Source organism: Acinonyx jubatus, chromosome D1, assembly GCF_027475565.1.
Source record: "Acinonyx jubatus isolate Ajub_Pintada_27869175 chromosome D1, VMU_Ajub_asm_v1.0, whole genome shotgun sequence".
NCBI classification, from domain to species: Eukaryota; Metazoa; Chordata; class Mammalia; order Carnivora; family Felidae; genus Acinonyx; species Acinonyx jubatus.
This window is the reverse complement of record NC_069390.1, coordinates 7952514-7968253: the sequence shown is the minus strand read 5'-3', so window position 1 is coordinate 7968253 and position 15740 is coordinate 7952514. Positions and strand designations below refer to the sequence as shown.

The 15740-nt window shown below is 62.3% G+C and overlaps 4 protein-coding genes across 13 annotated transcripts; 3 read left to right on the top strand and 1 right to left on the bottom strand.

The window, feature by feature from the left end:
- The first annotated feature begins 345 nt into the window (after nt 1–345).
- Nucleotides 346–3843, top strand: DNAJC4 (DnaJ heat shock protein family (Hsp40) member C4). 2 transcript variants are annotated; one of them, XM_027045677.2, is made up of 6 exons: nt 346–788; nt 1684–1777; nt 2272–2453; nt 2552–2659; nt 3437–3523; nt 3617–3843. In XM_027045677.2, exons 1-6 carry the CDS (start codon nt 664–666, stop codon nt 3750–3752), a joined length of 732 nt encoding a protein of 243 aa, XP_026901478.1. In that variant the 5' UTR covers nt 346–663; the 3' UTR covers nt 3753–3843. The 2 variants fall into 2 exon arrangements, with proteins under 2 accessions (XP_026901478.1, XP_014935338.1); XM_015079852.3 differs by having other exon boundaries at nt 351–788; nt 2552–2713.
- A 334-nt stretch (nt 3844–4177) lies between these two features.
- On the top strand, nt 4178–7558 carry VEGFB (vascular endothelial growth factor B). Of its 4 annotated transcripts, none has more exons than XM_027052974.2 (8): nt 4178–4454; nt 4789–4878; nt 5037–5079; nt 5384–5580; nt 5760–5833; nt 6030–6065; nt 6413–6547; nt 7122–7558. In XM_027052974.2, the coding sequence occupies exons 1-8, from the start codon at nt 4395–4397 to the stop codon at nt 7141–7143; spliced, it is 657 nt and encodes a 218-aa protein (XP_026908775.1). In that variant the 5' UTR covers nt 4178–4394; the 3' UTR covers nt 7144–7558. The 4 variants fall into 4 exon arrangements, with proteins under 4 accessions (XP_026908775.1, XP_026908774.1, XP_026908777.1 ...); XM_027052973.2 differs by having other exon boundaries at nt 4180–4454; nt 6312–6547; XM_027052976.2 differs by lacking the exon at nt 4789–4878 and having other exon boundaries at nt 4185–4454.
- A 1794-nt stretch (nt 7559–9352) lies between these two features.
- On the top strand, nt 9353–12262 carry FKBP2 (FKBP prolyl isomerase 2). 6 transcript variants are annotated; one of them, XM_053203003.1, is made up of 7 exons: nt 9353–9510; nt 10758–10926; nt 11256–11368; nt 11487–11533; nt 11887–11922; nt 12013–12121; nt 12214–12262. In XM_053203003.1, the coding sequence occupies exons 1-6, from the start codon at nt 9449–9451 to the stop codon at nt 12072–12074; spliced, it is 489 nt and encodes a 162-aa protein (XP_053058978.1). In that variant the 5' UTR covers nt 9353–9448; the 3' UTR covers nt 12075–12121; nt 12214–12262. The 6 variants fall into 6 exon arrangements, with proteins under 6 accessions (XP_053058978.1, XP_053058981.1, XP_053058979.1 ...); XM_053203006.1 differs by lacking the exon at nt 9353–9510 and adding an exon at nt 9773–9913; XM_053203004.1 differs by lacking the exon at nt 9353–9510 and adding an exon at nt 9918–10040.
- A 401-nt stretch (nt 12263–12663) lies between these two features.
- Nucleotides 12664–15277, bottom strand: PPP1R14B (protein phosphatase 1 regulatory inhibitor subunit 14B). Its single transcript, XM_027045295.2, is given in 6 exon segments — nt 12664–12999; nt 13095–13127; nt 13447–13530; nt 14636–14917; nt 14919–15022; nt 15025–15277. Coding segments are annotated over 6 exon segments (609 nt in total). The 5' UTR covers nt 15062–15277; the 3' UTR covers nt 12664–12930.
- Between the last annotated feature and the right edge of the window lie 463 nt (nt 15278–15740).

Genomic DNA, 15740 nt, shown 5'->3' with positions numbered 1-15740 from the left:
ATGAGGGCCGTGCCTCCTTGCCCAGGCTGTGGTGAGGGTCCGGGTCTCCTATAGCTGCTTTATAAAGGACACCTCGCTGCAGAGCAGAGTAACAGGTATGTTCCCGGGACGAAGCCACAAAAGCGGGGCGGACAGCCTCACTGAGGACGGCAACGCCGGCGTCTTTCCGCAACTCCGCGGGCCTCGACCTCGTTGGGTGGGCCCGAGGCGCCAAAAGCCAATGGGCGTGCGGGGGTGGGGCCTTCCGAAGCAGTCCGGGCCTTCCGGCTTGGTGGGCGTGGTCCGGGTGTCCAGGCCAATGAGAACGTAGAGGTGGAGCCTGAATAGGCGCAGAGACGGCCGTGGCCGCGAAATCCGTGAGCGCGGCGGAGGCGGGGCTTGGCGTGGCCCCTCCTTCACCTCCTCCCGCCAGGGTGGTGGGGAGAGGGTCTCCGCGTCCGGGACTGGTTGTCCCGGACGCCGAGACCAGTGTGGGGGAGGGCCCAGGACGCGCGGGTCAGAAGCAGGGACAGATTCAGGACACTGGGGTCTGGTCCTGAGTAAAGGAGGCCCCACTGCCCCTGGGTCTCCCAAGCCTGCTTCAGTTTGCCTTCGCAAGTAAACGGGGCTGGACCCTCCACTTTGGCCCTGGAGTGCTTGACGTCTGGTCCCATCCTGGTCTCAATGCACTGCTCTTTGTGGCCTCGTTTCACCAGCCGTCTGCCTGTCGCCATGCTGTCCCTGTGCCTGTGCCGGTTATGGCCCCGCAACCCTCCCACCCGGCTCTTCTCAGCGGCCACCGGGCAGCGGTGAGTCGGGGGCCGGGGGGCATGGCCCCCGTCACCCAGTGGGTTGAGGAAGGCCTGCCCAGCTCTAGGCTTGGACCTGGGTACTATGATAGTTGTGATCTCTGTACTTGCTGTCAGGTGCTGTACGGGCTTGTTTCAGGTAACCCTCACCTTCACTACTGAGGACACAAGATCAAAGATTAAGGGACGATCCCTCAGATCGTCAAGCGAGTTAAGTGGCAAAAAGTGGAATTTGAGTCCAAGCCAGGCTCAGTGCTCTTTCACAACTCTAGTGGTCAAGCATCACTGGGCATAACTCACTTGGGGGCTTGGGGGCGGGGATGGGGGGTTTACAAAAATACAGATTTCTGGGCCCTGTTCTGCAGGAATTAAGTGGGGGCTGAGGGATCTGTTTTTGTTTTGGTTTTTTTTTAATATATTGTTTTTAACAGTTTATTCCCTTTTTGAGAGTCAGAGTGCAAGCAGAGCAGGGGCAGAGAGAGAGGGAGACACAGAATCCGAAACAGGCTCCAGGCTCTGAGCTGTCAGCACAGAGCCCGACGCGGGGCTCGAACTCACGGACCATGAGATCATGACCTGAGCTGAAGTCGGACGCTCAACTGACGAAGCCATCCAGGCGCCCCTGGAATCTGTTTTTTTTTTAAACAGGCTTTCTGGGTGGTTCTGAGCCAAGGGATCTGAGGGCTACACTATGAGATGTTCTGATCTGCACCATGCCTGAAGTGTTCAAAAAGGGAGGGATGATTTGGAGATAGATCTCCCTTGGCAGCAGCCTCAGCTTTCTCACCTCCTGGTTACTGACTTGAAGAGTGTGGCCCAGAAGGGCTGAGAGGCAGAGGAGAGGAATATTCTCTGTGTTTCCATAGCCCCTGCAGTTTTTGGCCTATCTCCACAGGTCTGGCCCCAGGAACTACTATGAACTGTTAGGGGTGCATCCTAGTGCCAGCACTGAAGAAGTTAAACGAGCTTTCTTCTCCAAGTCCAAAGAGGTATCAGTGGCCCTAGGTGGGGAGGAGGGGGTGTAAGTCTGAGCCAGATAGGGTACACTTCACATTCCCAGGAATGGTGCTGAGTGGCTCACTCTGGATGGTGCCACATTCCCTTGGCATGTATAGAGAGCGAGAGATGCCCCAAGGGCAGAGGTTAGGCCCGTTGGGAGGAAAGGTTGGGGGTAGGAGCCAGGGGTTGTGTGTGATGGGCTGGGCTTGTTTCTTTTGACCTGCCTGCTCTAGAGAAAGCTTGGACCAGGGCATACTGCTAGAGCCAGGCAGCTGGTGGGGAGGGCTTGAACAAGGGGAGGGGGCAGGAGTCTGTGCTTCCTGACTCTCTGGCCTTCTGGACGGGTGGGCAGCCCTGAGAGTGAGGGTTACTGTCCAGGCAGGGCCTCTGGGAATGATCTGAGCCTTTGTGGGTGGACATGGTGGGGACGGGTTCTGTGAACGGACGTGGAAAAAGACCTGAAGGGAGTCCTGCCCCACCCCAGCTGCACCCTGACCGGGACCCCGGGAACCCGGCCCTGCATAGCCGCTTTGTGGAGCTGAGCGAAGCATACCGAGTGCTCAGCCGGGAGGAGAGCCGCCTCAGCTATGATCGCCAGCTCTGCTCAGCCACTTCTCCAAAGTCTCCAGGAAGAACAGCCCGTCCTGGGTCTGCTCAAGCACACAGGTACAGTCGTCTTGCCCCTGGCCTCGTCCCCCCCACCCCCACCCCCCGTCTCCCAGGGAGCCTCATCCCCACCTTGTCTTTCTTCTCCCTCCCAGCAGCTCCTGGGAATCCCCCAATGCCCAATACTGGGCCCAGTTTCACAGTGTGAGGCCTCAGCGACCAGAGTCGAGGCAGCAGCAGCACAAACACAACCAGCGGGTGCTGGGGTACTGCCTCCTGATCATGTTGGCGGGCATGGGCCTGCACTATGCTGCTTTCAGGTACATCCCTGCCTTCTCCCTGGGGTGACGGGCAGAGGGCAGAGGGCTGGGGAAGCCCAGTGTGGTCAGCCACGCAAGCCCCCCACCCCCGTGGCCTGCACTTCTGTGCCTCTCCAGCTAAGAATTGCCCGAGACAGGTCTCCGGGGCCTCTCCTTACTTGGCAAAGGCAGCTCTACACTCGCTGAAGGCGAACGTTGTCATTTTCAGAGTTTTGTGATTTGAATGTAAATCTTTGATGCTGGCTGCCAGGGTGTGCTGGAGCCAACGAAAATCGTGCACTCAAAGGAAATGCATTGGAACTGGGCCTCACAAGCAACTGTCCTCCCTTGTTTGGCAATCGGCTGTCTCCCTGCCACTTTTATGCATGGCACAGACACTGAGGTTCTATGACAAAGATACCTAAAGGCTGGTGCCCACTGCCTAGTTCAGTGATGGGAGTTAGGTGTAACGCTCTTTCTAGTCTCCTGTGAGGAACACCCTGGTGTTTGGAGCTGCTGTCACCACCTTCAACAAGACAGCCAGGGACCTGGGTCATCAGTGGTCCCTGGATAAGCCCCGGCCCTTCGGTGCCCCTCTCCCTGCCTAGCACAGGCAGTTAGGCAGAGGTCCTCACAGATGGAAAACTTTGAGACCCTAGAGTGGCGTGGTGGGTGTGGGGGTGGGGTGGATCTCGGGGACAGCAGGGATTGGGAAACCCAGGGTTAATTGCAACCCCCTTGCAGGAAGCTGGAGCAGATCCACCGCAGCTTCATGGATGAAAAGGATCGGATCATCACAGCCATCTACAATGACACACGGGCCCGGGCCAGGTCCGTCCCTGCTCTGTCCTGCCTTCTCTTTACTGTCCTGACATCACCCTCCAGGATCCTCTGTCCTGACCACCCAGGTGCTCTCTCCCGCAGGGCCAACAGAGCCAAGCTCCAGGAGCAAGTGCAGAGGCAGCAGCTGCAGCCCCGACCTGGAGGCCCAGAGATCCCAGAGATCGTGCCTCCGGGCACAGGCCCCGGCCCCGGCCCCGGCCCCGGAGCTGCCCGCTAGGACGGGGCCTGCTCTGTGGTGTTACCTCCTTGCTACCCCGGGGGACTCCCACTGCCCAAAACGCGTGCAATAAAATGATTCTCAAAGCTCATGTCCAGCTCCTTGCTTCAGGCCCAGCGCCCCCATCCCGGGCCTCGCAGGGGGGGAGGGGGGTGAAGGAGGGGTGGACAGCACCCCGCCCTCCGGGTCCTGGCGGCTGCGACCCGGGAGCCCGGCCCCCTGGGCGGCGCGTCCCCTTTCCCCCGCTGTGGCGGGAGGGGGTGTGTGGAGGGGGCGGGCCCCGGCGGCGGCCTCGCCCCCCCCCGCCCCCGCCCCGCCCCCGCCCCGCGGCCCGGTGGGGAGCGCGTGTCTGGGTCACATGAGCCGCCCGCCCGCCAGCCCGGGCCCGGCCCCCCGCCGCCCCCGCCGCCGCCCGCCACCACCGGCCGCCCGCCCGCCCGGCTCCTCCGGCCTCCGCTGCTGCGCTGCGCTGCGCTGCCTGCGCTCAGGGCTCGGGAGGGGGCCGCGGAGGAGCCGCCCCCCGCGCCCGGCCCCCGCCCGCCGCGCCCGGGCCCGCGCCATGGGGCTCTGGCTGCCGCCGCCCCCTGCGCCGCCGGGCTAGGGCGATGCGGGCGCCCCCGGCGCGCGGCCCCCGCGGGCACCATGAGCCCCCTGCTCCGCCGCCTGCTGCTCGCCGCGCTCCTGCAGCTGGCCCCCGCCCAGGTACGTGCGTCGCCGACATCCCGCCCGCCCGCCCGCCCGCCGTGCCCTCTCTCAAGGTTGGCGGAAGTGGGGAGACGCGGAGCGGCCTCGGCCTCGGGGATCCGCGGGGTCGGGCTGAGGACCGGGGCGTGGCGGGAATCTGGCCAGGGCATCCCCCGGGAGGAGTCCCTGCCCGCCAGCCCGCCAGCCCGCCAGCCCAGCCCCGGGCCACTCCCCTGCTCCACCCCGTCCCCGGGCTCGACCGGGGGCGGAGCCGCTCGGTCCCCGCAGGACTCGGTTGGGCGCCCACTGTGCCCCCTCCTGACCTGAGGCCTCCGAATCCGTCGGGCCCCAGGCTTGGAGATTCGACGTCGCCGCCGCCACCGGCAGAGTGCGCCTGGCGGGTCGTGGCCAGGGCAGGTCCCAGGTGGCCAGGAGAGGACAGGTAAAGCTAGAGTGACCCCAGGAGCAGAGCAATCGGGGAAAAATGTCCTAGAGGAGTTGAAGCCTTTAGACTGCAAGGGCAGACCCCTGGGAACAGCGACAGGGCTAGTAGCCCTTCCTAGAGAGCACTTTTGAGTTCAGTTCTCTTCTCTCCTACAGGGCCCCGTTTCCCAGCCTGATACCCCCGGCCACCAGAAGAAAGGTAATAGTAACAATAACCGCGCTAGCCATCATCAAGAGGGTTCGCTCATCATCTTGTGTAATCAGGGCCACGCTCTAAGATGCAAACTTTTTTATTCTGCCCATTTTACAGAAGAGAAAATTGAGGCAGTGGGGTTCCTGGGTTCCTGGGCAGGGGAAGACAGGTTTTGAGGGCAGAGAGGGAGCTAGTGGAGGGTGGCTGGGACGAAGGAATTAGAACAGCTGCAGGGTACAGGAGATAGGGGAACCCGGGAGCGGCTACAGGAAACCCAGTGGGGGCTTAACACTTACGCTTCTGCCCCCAGTGGTGTCATGGATAGACGTGTATGCCCGTGCCACCTGCCAGCCACGGGAGGTGGTGGTGCCCCTGACCGTGGAGCTCATGGGCACCGTGGCCAAGCAGCTGGTGCCCAGCTGTGTGACCGTGCAGCGCTGTGGTGGCTGCTGCCCTGACGACGGCCTGGAGTGCGTGCCCACAGGGCAGCACCAAGTCCGAATGCAGGTACTGGGGCCGGTGGGGCGTGCCCAGCTGGGGTGGATGCTGGGGCTCCGGGGGGTGGTGGTGGGAGGAATGGCCAGAGCCTTGGCTGGGCAAGCTGTTCCTCCAGCCCACGGAGCATTCCCTTCCTCTGTATCTCTCATGATCTCTCACACCGTGTGTCCCCTATCTCTGGAGTACAGATACTCATGATCCGTTACCCGAGCAGTCAGCTGGGCGAGATGTCCCTGGAAGAACACAGCCAGTGTGAATGCAGGTGCCAGCCGGGCCCCACTTCTGAGCTCCCGGAGACCAGGCTTGGGGGCTGCTGGGCATGGGGGTACACCACAGTGGAGACCAGGTTTCCAAGACTGGAACTGGGTTAGGCCTGGGATCTGGGGTAAGAGCAGGATGCTCGGCTCTTCTGATTCTCTTCCTCTTCCTTGTCTCTGTCTGTCCCTCTTACTTTTCAGACCAAAAAAGAGAGAGAGTGCTGTGAAGCCAGACAGGTGAGTCTCATGGGCTCTTGCCGAGGTGGGGTTGGAGCCCAGACCCCACACCCAGGATGTAACGTGTGGATGGGGCAGGGGGTGTATGAGTGTGTCGGGAGGCTGCAGTCCCGCCCCCTCTCTCTCCCCCCACTGTGCCCCCCTCTCCCCTTTTCCTCTGCTCCCCGAGTCTGTGTGCTCCGATCCAACCCCAGCTCCCGGGAAGACTTTTCCTTCCCGCCCCAGACATGTTGCTTCTCCTCCTAGGGCTTCCACTCCCCACCACCGTCCCCAGCCCCGCTCTGTTCCGGGCTGGGACTCTGCCCCCGGAGCACCCTCCCCAGCTGACATCACCCATCCCACTCCAGCCCCAGGCCCCTCTGCCCACGCTGCACCCAGCGCCGCCAGCGCCCTGACCCCCGGACCTGCCGCTGCCGCTGCCGACGCCGCAGCTTCCTCCGTTGCCAAGGGCGGGGCTTAGAGCTCAACCCAGACACCTGCAGGTGAGGACTGGTGGGGTCGTGTTTGTTTGGGGAGGCATCAAGGCCCTTGGAGCAGGTCCAAGGTGAGCCTGCCAGTGGGAGAAGAGCCAGGGGAGAGGAAACTATTGAGTGTGTTGAACAAATATTGACCAAGGCTCACGTTCTAAATGTGGGAGTCAGACGTCAGGATTTGTGACGCCAGCAGAGGAGGTCAAGGGCTGAGGTAAGGGGCACCTGACGCGGATTCCGAGCGGTCAGAGATGCCCTGGAGGAGGTCACATCTGCAGTCAAAGTGGGAGAGATCGCTTTCCAATTTGCAAAGCTCTGGGCCTTGCTCAAAGCCCCCGTGGTAGACATGTGTGCCCTCCTCGTGGGCTCTGAGAGGCCAGGGGACAGAGTGGAACCCTTGTCCACCCTTGTCTGAGACGCTGCTCACCACTCCTCCCTTCCGCAGCTGGGCCACGGGGTGACCTCGTGTGGGCTCGCCAGGAGTGTTAGGAGAGAATGGGGTTCACAGAAGGTAACAGGAGGGTGGACCTAGGGAGCAGGGGCTGAGCTGTGCCCGCATGAACAGAACCCTTCCTCCCTTCCTCAGGTGCCGGAAGCTGCGAAGGTGACACGTTGCCTTTCAGACTCAGCAGGGCCACTTGCCTCACAGGCCACATCCCAGAGGAGGACAACAGGGCAACGTGTTGAGAAGTGCCCAGTCCCTAGACCTCAGTGTGGGCAGAAAGTGCTCCCGGACCTGGGCCTCTCAGAGGACTTTCCAGCTGTCCCTGGTCTCTCCCAAGGCCGCCCTCCAACAGGGTGGGCGGCCGGACGAGGAGACGTGTCGGCAGCACCAGGGGTCATGGACTAACTCGGGAGAGAAGGGGTCCCGTCTCGATTTTCAACCACCACGTGCAAGCGAGCGTCTTCACAGCTGGCTCCACTGTCCCCTCCCCGAGGCGCCAATCCTCTGCAGATACTGGGGACTTGGGCTGCGGTGTTAAGAACTGGGACCCCCCAACCCTGATAAAAGAGATGGAAGGATCTGTCCCTGCCTGTGTCATTGTTTGCCGCTGTCCAGGCTGGGCGATTCAGGCACTCTGCATCGCACTACGTCCTAGAACCCGAGCCTGTCTTACTCCCTCATTGTGTAGATGGAGGCAATGAGGCCCAAGGTCCCCCATCAGGTAGAGCCAGAACTGTGCACTCTTCGCAATCCTGTTACATCCAGGCCCTGCCCCCCCTGCTCATCACAAAAGCTCCTTTCTGGAAGGAGACGGTCCGTTATGGCCAGTGACCTTGAGGTGGGACCCAGATCCGCTGAATGATCTTGGCTGTCGCTGCCCCCTCTTTCTGAGCCTCAGTTTCCACAGGCGCATATGGAGGAAACGGACGATTGCTATGGTCCCAGCCTTTGGGCTCCAGGAATGTGTCTTCACTTGATAGAAAAACCCATCTTCTCTGCCAGGCAGCACTCCGTTTTTGTTGCTCTGTATTTAAGCTACTTCCTTCAGCTTCACTCTAAAGCCACGCACCTGCCCTGTCCCCACCTCCTTGAAAGGGAACTACCAAAGGGCTGTGGCTGGTGGGCTTGGTGTGGGAGACACGTTCCCTCACCCCAACCAAGTTTCCCCCGACCCTCAGCAGCCCCCGCTTGGGATTCTCCTGACCTTTGTCTGACCCAGCCTAAGCTCAGTGCCCAGCCTTCTCCCTGCAGCCTCCAGGGCCCCTGGGGTGGACCACAGGCCATCTTTGGGTATCCATGCTTTGCCTTGCTGGGGCAGGACATTCGGGGACAGAGGTTCACCCGAGGCAGAACGCAGCTACCCAAACGGAGGCCTTCTCTGAGGTGTTAGATTGGAGGGCATGGCAGTGATCTTGTTGGGCCCTGGGCAGGGGTGGGGTTAAACCAGAAAAGACCATTCCCGACGGTGATTACCAATTTCCAATCATTCTTCTCAGCCGTGCTGTCGCTGACCATGCCATTGCTCCATTCAAGTGAGACAGATGAGGGTCAGGGGACACCAGAACTCCCACCCCTCCCCCGGCCCACTTAAGTGCTGGGCACACACAAGGCTTCACACGCACCCGCACCCCTCGCTTGGTCCTCCATTCTAAGGTCAGCGCTGCTAATGATCTTTCTCTTTCAATTAAGGAAATAGGCTCAGAAAGGCTGATTGACCTGGAGATTTGACCCCCAAGTCTATCTCTAACACTCAAGTTTGTTACCTCCGAACTACAAGTTCGTTACTTCCACTGACAGATGTTTTCGGCGCGCTGCTGAGTGCCGGGGCACCTGAAAATACCAGTGTGGGTGGGGAATGGGCCCCGCCGGACCACTGCCGGCAGGACTCGGGGGTCAACGTGCGGCAGGCAGAGGCAGGCCCGGTTGCTGGCGCGGAGAAAAGGGCGCGCATCGGCTGTGGGCCAGGGCCTGGTGGAGCACGTCACGGCGCACTCCTACAGTGGCCCTGCCACGTGGGTGTTGACAAGCCCACCTTACAGGGCCTTCCAGATCCTACCACGCCAAAGCATTCGCTCAAGGTCACACTGCCAACGAAGCGCACAGCCCAAACCCAAACTCAAGTCTGAGGCCCAGGCTCTTCCCACTGGAGCCCGTGGACCCTGAAGAGGCCCAGGGTCAAGCGAGAGCGCCGTGGGAGAGCCTGGGGGCGAGATAAAATGGCGTCTCGAGACCCCCTCCGGGAACCCGCGTTGGCCTGACCTTAATTTCACCTCGGCCGGAAGTGCCGAAAGCACTTTAGGAAGTCACTTTCACCTAACCTTACCGGCTACAGAGCCACCGGAAGTAGCGCGTGGTCACGTGTCGGTGCGGGGGCGGAGCAGGGGGAAAGGCCGCTCCGCCCGGCGTGCGGCAGCGGGCTTCGCACAGTCCAATGAGGGCGGGCGGCGTGGCCCGGCCTGGTGGCGACGATGACGCGCCTGCGCACAGGCGGCAGCACGACTGGGGTTGACTCCGGGGGCGCGGCGAGGAGGTGAGCGGGGGCCACAGCCCGGGCTGGGGGGAGCCGGGGTGCACGGGGGCAGGCTGGATCAGGCCGGGCAGGAGCGGGCCGGGGCTGCGAGTGTCAACGAGGGATAGGTCAGGGGGAAATTGGGGGGTGGGGTCGGAGCTGTCTGGGGATGCCGCAGGGGGAGGGTTTTCACGCCGCACGGGGCGGAGCCCCGGGAGTCGGGGCGGGACGTGGGACGGAGACGGGTGGAACCTCTGAGCTGGTGCCAGTAGAAGGCAGAGCTCCGGGACTGGGGACGGAGCTAGGACAGGTGGGGGGCGGAGCCTGGTCCCTGGAGGAGGAGCTGGAACAGGCGGAAGGCGGAGCCTCGGGTTTGGAGACCGAAGGGGACGGAGCCCAGGCACTGGGGGCGGGCCTTCAGTCGGTGAGTGGCGTGGCTACAGTTCAGGAAAGAGGGTCTAGTTCTATCGAGGGCGGGGCTCCAGGGCAAGGGGCGGAACTACGTCCGCTAAAGGGTGGGGTCAAGGAGCAAAGCGAAGGCGTAGGCCCAGGTAATGGCCCGGGGCGTCCACGCGGGGGCGGTCTCCGCGGGGGCCGGGCCTGGGGACGCGGTAGGCCGAGAACTCCCCCGGGAGAGGTGGTGTGGGTGGAGCGGGCTCGGCGGCCACCAGACACGGGGCCGGTCTGGGTACCCCGCAGGCCCCCGAGGGCTCAGAGCTGGGGCGGCGCCCCGGGCGGAGGCACAGGCCCAGCCTGGGGGGTGCCTCCGGAGGATCGGGGCTCCCCGGAGCCACCCAGCGGCGATGTGTGGGTGCCTCGGGGCAGGCCCCCTGCAGCGGCCTCAGAGGTGTGGGTGTGCTGGGCGGGGGGCAACTGGGTGTGGCGTGAATGGGATCGCTCCGTCGAGGCAACTGCTGGGCAGCCAGATAAGGTCTGGACTTTGCGTAAAGGGACGGGCGGGAATTGAAGAGTGGAGCTGGGGACCGGGAGGGAAGGAAGGGCTGGGGGTGAGCAAAGGGGAGGGGCCCTGGCTGCTGTGGCCTCCCCTGACCCCCTCCCCCCGCTGCTGGGGTCCTCGGGCAAGCCCCCTTCTCACTGGACTGGTAAGTGTGGCTGCGGAGCCCGGGGGAGGGGGTGGTGACCCGGGACAAGGGGATCCCCGTGGGCAGGCAAAGTACGGTGGGGGTGGAATCCTCCTGGTACCTGCCCATATTCCATGCCCTCCCTGCCCTCCCCCCCGGTCGGTTGGTCGGGGTCTGTCCCCGCAGAGACATGAGGCTGAGCTGGGTCCTGACAGTATTGTCCATCTGCCTGAGTGCCCTGGCCACTGCTGCGGGGGCCGAGGGCAAACGGAAGCTGCAGATCGGGGTCAAGAAGCGGGTAGACCACTGTCCCATCAAGTCGCGCAAGGGGGACGTCCTGCACATGCACTACACGGTGGGTGAGGGAGTGGAACATTGGGGTGGGTGGGGCTTCTGGGGACCTGAAAGGACTTGGAAGCCAGATTGCTCAGCCATGGAGGTGGGTGACCGTGGGCAAGTCCTGTCTCCCTTTTACACTAGTTTCTATAGCTCTTCCCTGCTGTTGACTGTCTGATCCCCAGCTTGGCACCAGCAAGCAGTGACGACGTACTGCGAGCTGCCCAAGGTTCTGTCCCCTCCTAGGATTATGGCTGCCAATGGGGAGCCAGCTTGGGGATAGCTGCTGGGTGGGGAGGTGTGTCAGAGTGGAGCCTCCTCTTCACTGGCCTTCCCATGGTCCCACAGGGGAAGCTGGAAGATGGGACGGAATTTGACAGCAGCCTGCCCCAGAACCAGCCCTTTGTCTTCTCCCTGGGCACAGGCCAGGTCATCAAGGGCTGGGACCAGGGGCTGCTGGGGTGAGTCAGGGGGCCATGGCTGTGGTTGAGGTTGATTGTGGGAGGCAAGCCCCAGGGATGGGGTGGGGGGCAGGGGGCCTGGGTGCTTGCCATGCGCTGAACAGGTATTGTCCTGCAGGATGTGTGAGGGAGAAAAACGGAAGCTGGTGATCCCATCAGAGTTGGGTAAGAGGCCTTTCCTGAGCCTGGATAGGGGAGTTGGGCGGCAGGGGGGGGGGGGTCTGGGGAAGGGTGGAGACTGGTTTGCCGCTGCATTGGCCTCTGTCCCATCCGTTCATTATGTGTCTTCCAAGTCTAGCTGTATCCAGTAGTGAGAACAGGGCAAGACCCTTAGGGCACTTGGTTCTGGCGCCCGCCCTCTGCCCTCTACTGGGCCTTTTGTAGCCCCTTGCTGTCTCCATTTCTGGCTTTCTTGTTGCGATGGGCAGAGGCCTGGCTTCAGCCCGAATGTCTGCAGAACACCGCTCTCTCTCTCTCTGCCCGGTCACAGCTCACTTTTTCTTTCGCATCTTTGACAGGGTATGGAGAGCGGGGAGCTCCCCCAAAGATTCCAGGTAAGATGCCTTCCTGCCCCCATCTCCTGCCCACCATCTCTTCTTCCTGTGGCCCCGGGTTCTCACTCTGTCCTCATTTCTCCCCTGCAGGTGGTGCAACCCTCGTGTTTGAGGTGGAGCTGCTCAAAATCGAGCGACGTTCAGAACTGTAGCCAAACTGGGGAGGGGCAGTGGAGAGGCCCCCATCAGGGACCAGACTGTTGAAAGAAAGAAAGGAAGAAAGGAAGAAAGAAAGAAAGGAAGAAAGGAAGAAAGAAAGAAAGAAAGAAAGAAAGAAAGAAAGAAAGAAAGAAAGAAAGAAAGAAAGAAAGAAAGAAAAAAAAAAATCCCTTAAAGCCCACGAAGTGAGCCTGTGTTTGTTTGTGGGCCCTGAGAGACTTAGAAGCCACATCTTCAACTTCAGCTTACCCTCTCCCTTGGTACCCCCCACGCCTCTTCTTTATTGGTTGCAGGACCTGGGTGTAGACTCAGTGGCAGGGGGATCGTGAGGGCCAGGCCCTAGGTGGGACGGTGGTCCTTGCCCAGAGGGAAAAGGAGTGTTCCTAACAGCCAACAGCGACACCGCTCTCCCCACTCCAGCTCCCCAGCCACTTGGAGCTCATGGTGTGGGAGCCGGCACTGGGCTATCGTCATGGCTACGTGGCCCTCAGGAAGGCCTGCAGCCACCTGGGGAGAAGCTGCACCGACAGCAGTTGTAGAGGAGTGTGTCCCCCCTAAAAGAGACCAGCTGAGTCCGTTAGCTGCACCAAAGGCATATCCTAGCTTTATTAAAGGGCCGCGCCGCAGAATCAATATAAAAACACAAAAAGTCCCATCAGTTTAATAACAATAAAAAACCCCAAAATGGAAAACTGAGGGGGCAGGGAAGAGGCCCCTGGGCCAGGGGCACGGGGAGCCCTGCTCATGGCGCCAGGCCTGGCCGCAGGGCCCCCCGGTATTGCTGTTGCTACGAGGTCGGGGGGCAGCGATTGTCCTGTGGGAGCCACCATTCATGTGGGTCGAGGACCCTTACTTCTTCTGGGGTGTGCTCAGCTTCTGCATGCCCCGGATCTTGTCCAGCAGGCCAGAGATGAAGGCCTGGACAGGAGGGAAGACATCAGGGAGGCCAGACCCCAAGATGACAGAAGCCCAGGCTCCTCTCACCCCAGCCTCCGGGACAGCCACACACTTACCTCAGTGGGTTTGTAACAGTCAACCAGCAGCTCCTGGGAGGGCATGGGGGGGACAAGTATAGCTGTGAGTTCTAAGGAACAGGGGCCTAGAGCTCACCTGTACCTATTTCCAAGGGACTGGGGCCACCCCCGAGGCACAGGCGATACCACAGCTACTCAACAGCTAGACAAGCACCATTAGCCCCATTTGACGGAAGCAGAAGCTGAGGCCCAACATCCCAAGGGCTGGCTGACTAAAACCAAAGAAGGCCTAAATTGAGAGCGTCACTTACCCAGGGGGCCATGCGTCCAGGCAGCTCTCTATTCCCTGATCTCCCTACCTGGCCCTGATGCCTCCCGGCCCCTCTCTCACCTTGACCCTGGCAGCCCGGGTATCATCACTTTCCATGTCCAGGAGTTCATCCACATCAATCTCCAACTCGGGTATTTCCTCTTCCTGGGGTGGGGGTGGGGGAGGAGGGAGAGACAAGGGCCTGAGTTGGGAGAGAGGGTGTGAGAGGGGCTCCGGCTGAGGCGCTTGCCTTACCGCAGAATGAGCCAGGCTTCTTTGCCCAGCAGACAGCAGCAGCTGTCTGAGGAAGAAAACAGATCAGGCCTGTGCCAAGGCAAAATGCCCGATGGCGGGGGGGAGCTTCCTGTCCCTGCCAGTTGGGCACCCTGGGTGCCAAACAGGGCCAGACAGCAAAGGCTTGGGGACCCTGGGCTGAGAACCCTGCAGATGTGTTGTCCCAACTTCCGGGCTCCATCTCAATCAGTGCACAGGTGGGGCCATCTGTCCCAACTCATCACAGCCCCTTCCCCTCCCCCAAACACCTGTCACAGCTTCCCAGGAGTGGGGAGGAAGTAAAGGGTGAGGGGTCATGGGGAAGGACCCAGGGCTGGTAATGGGGAAACAAAGAGCCCATACTTTGCTGAGGGAGGGGGTGCCTGCCACCCCTCCCCCCACCCAGGAAGCGTCTATCCAGTCTGGAGCCAGCTGCATTCCAGGGCTGGTCTAGGGTAGGCAGCACAGGGCAAGCCCACTCCTCCACCCTGCCCCCCAGGGGCCTGAGTCACCATTTGAGCAAGGAAGGAGTCATGGGGTGGAGAACCAAAACCCAGAGGACAGGCTAGCCTGCCCCTACACCAAAATGGAGCTGCAGGCTAGCCCATTAGAACAGCCCAGACCCTTTACAACCCCACCAGGCTTGCGCCTTTTAACCAGTTTAGGCTACGAAGCACTAGGTAGATCACCTTACCACCGCCAGCCCAGACTAGCCTCTTGCCTCCTGCCCATGGCCCAGGCTATCCCTTGAGGCTTCTTGAGGACCCCAAGCTTGACCAGAGTAGTGACAAGAGGGAGTCATGAGGGAAAAGATAGGAGCGACCTAAGGTCAGACAAGAAAGAGCATACGCTGGGGGCGGGGAGTACAGAAAGGGAGGGGAGCGCGCGGAAGCGGAGCGCCCATTGACTCCGGGTGACAGGCAGGCGCAAGGCGGGGTTCCCAAGCAGTCCGACTAGGGAACGATTTTAGGGTGTCGGCGCAGAGTAAGGGACACACCTGGCAGTCGTAGAGGCGAGTGAGCTGCTCCAAGATCCACTCCTCCAGGTTGAGGCGCTTCCGTAGCTCCTTGCGGTCGTACTTGACCGTGACCTTCCCTTGGCGCCTCACTGGGCCCTCGTCGTCCGCGCCGCCTGGGCCCTCGCCTGCAGCCCCAGGGGGGCTCTGAAAGTAGACGCGGGGCCCTGGGCCACCACTGCCCGGCCCAGGGGCCGGGGCTGCCAACGCCGCGCCCCCCGCGGGGCCGCTGTCCGCCATGGCGGCCGCCGGGGCCACGTGCGCGCGTCGGGCCCCTCCCTGCGCCGCCGCCTCCGGGACGCCCGCCGGCTGGCTCCGGGCCGCTGGCTCGGGTTAACTCGCGGGCTGGGCTCCGCGCTGCTCCGCGGCTAGGGCGGCGGCGGGGGCGCCCGGGGGCAGCTGCAGCATGCGGAGCCCCCGGGCCTGGCCTGGCCGCGCCCCGCCCCCTCCCCGCCGATCCGCCCGCCCTTTGTCCCCCGCGGCCGCCGCCCGAGCCGCCGCCGCCGCCGCCGCAGCCGCCGCCGCCGCCGAAGCCGCTTTCTCTGTCTCACTCGCTTCCCCGCCCCCCGACCACACCCCCTTAAAGGGCCAGTCCCGCTGCAAGCCCCTCACTCCCACCCCGCCCCCGGGCAGGGGCTAGGGGAGGGTCTAGTCGTAAGGGGTTTGGGCCCTGGCTGTCCGCTATCCCTTTTAACCTTTCTGCCTCAAACCCTGGCGTTCTAAGTGCCCGGTACCAGGATTTGCGCTCCCGCCTGGACCCTAGTGTTCTGTCCTCACTGACGCAAAAACAGGGGCCATCTGGGAATGGAGGGGAGTGGGCACAATGCGCAGGGCGGGGGTCTGGAGAGGAGACGTGGGAGCCCCCGACGTCTAGGTCCTCAGGTCCTTGGCCAGCGGAAGGCAAGCAACTTTCTCCGCGTAGACCGACACGTGGCCCAGGCTCGCAGGAGTGGAGGGGTGGAGAAGGCGGACAGGAGCTGCCCAGGTCCCCGGACACCCTACTCGGCGAGGTCCCGCACCACCCATGGTGGAGGCCCAGATTAGGGGTGAACGGAGCCGGCTCAACTGCCTGAAGGGCTAGACCCTA

Coding starts and splice junctions, on each gene's coding strand:
- DNAJC4 (XM_015079852.3), top strand. CDS start 664: ATGCACTGCTCTTTGTGGCCTCGTTTCACCAGCCGTCTGCCTGTCGCC. Junction 789..1,683: donor TCAGCGGCCACCGGGCAGCG/GTGAGTCGGGGG, acceptor CTATCTCCACAG/GTCTGGCCCCAGGAACTACT. Junction 2,714..3,436: donor CTGCACTATGCTGCTTTCAG/GTACATCCCTGC, acceptor ACCCCCTTGCAG/GAAGCTGGAGCAGATCCACC.
- VEGFB (XM_027052973.2), top strand. CDS start 4,395: ATGAGCCCCCTGCTCCGCCGCCTGCTGCTCGCCGCGCTCCTGCAGCTG. Junction 4,455..4,788: donor TGCAGCTGGCCCCCGCCCAG/GTACGTGCGTCG, acceptor GTCGGGCCCCAG/GCTTGGAGATTCGACGTCGC. Junction 6,066..6,311: donor AGTGCTGTGAAGCCAGACAG/GTGAGTCTCATG, acceptor TTCTCCTCCTAG/GGCTTCCACTCCCCACCACC.
- FKBP2 (XM_053203001.1), top strand. CDS start 10,044: ATGGCCCGGGGCGTCCACGCGGGGGCGGTCTCCGCGGGGGCCGGGCCT. Junction 10,421..10,757: donor CTGCTGGGCAGCCAGATAAG/GTCTGGACTTTG, acceptor CTGTCCCCGCAG/AGACATGAGGCTGAGCTGGG. Junction 11,534..11,886: donor GGTGATCCCATCAGAGTTGG/GTAAGAGGCCTT, acceptor CATCTTTGACAG/GGTATGGAGAGCGGGGAGCT.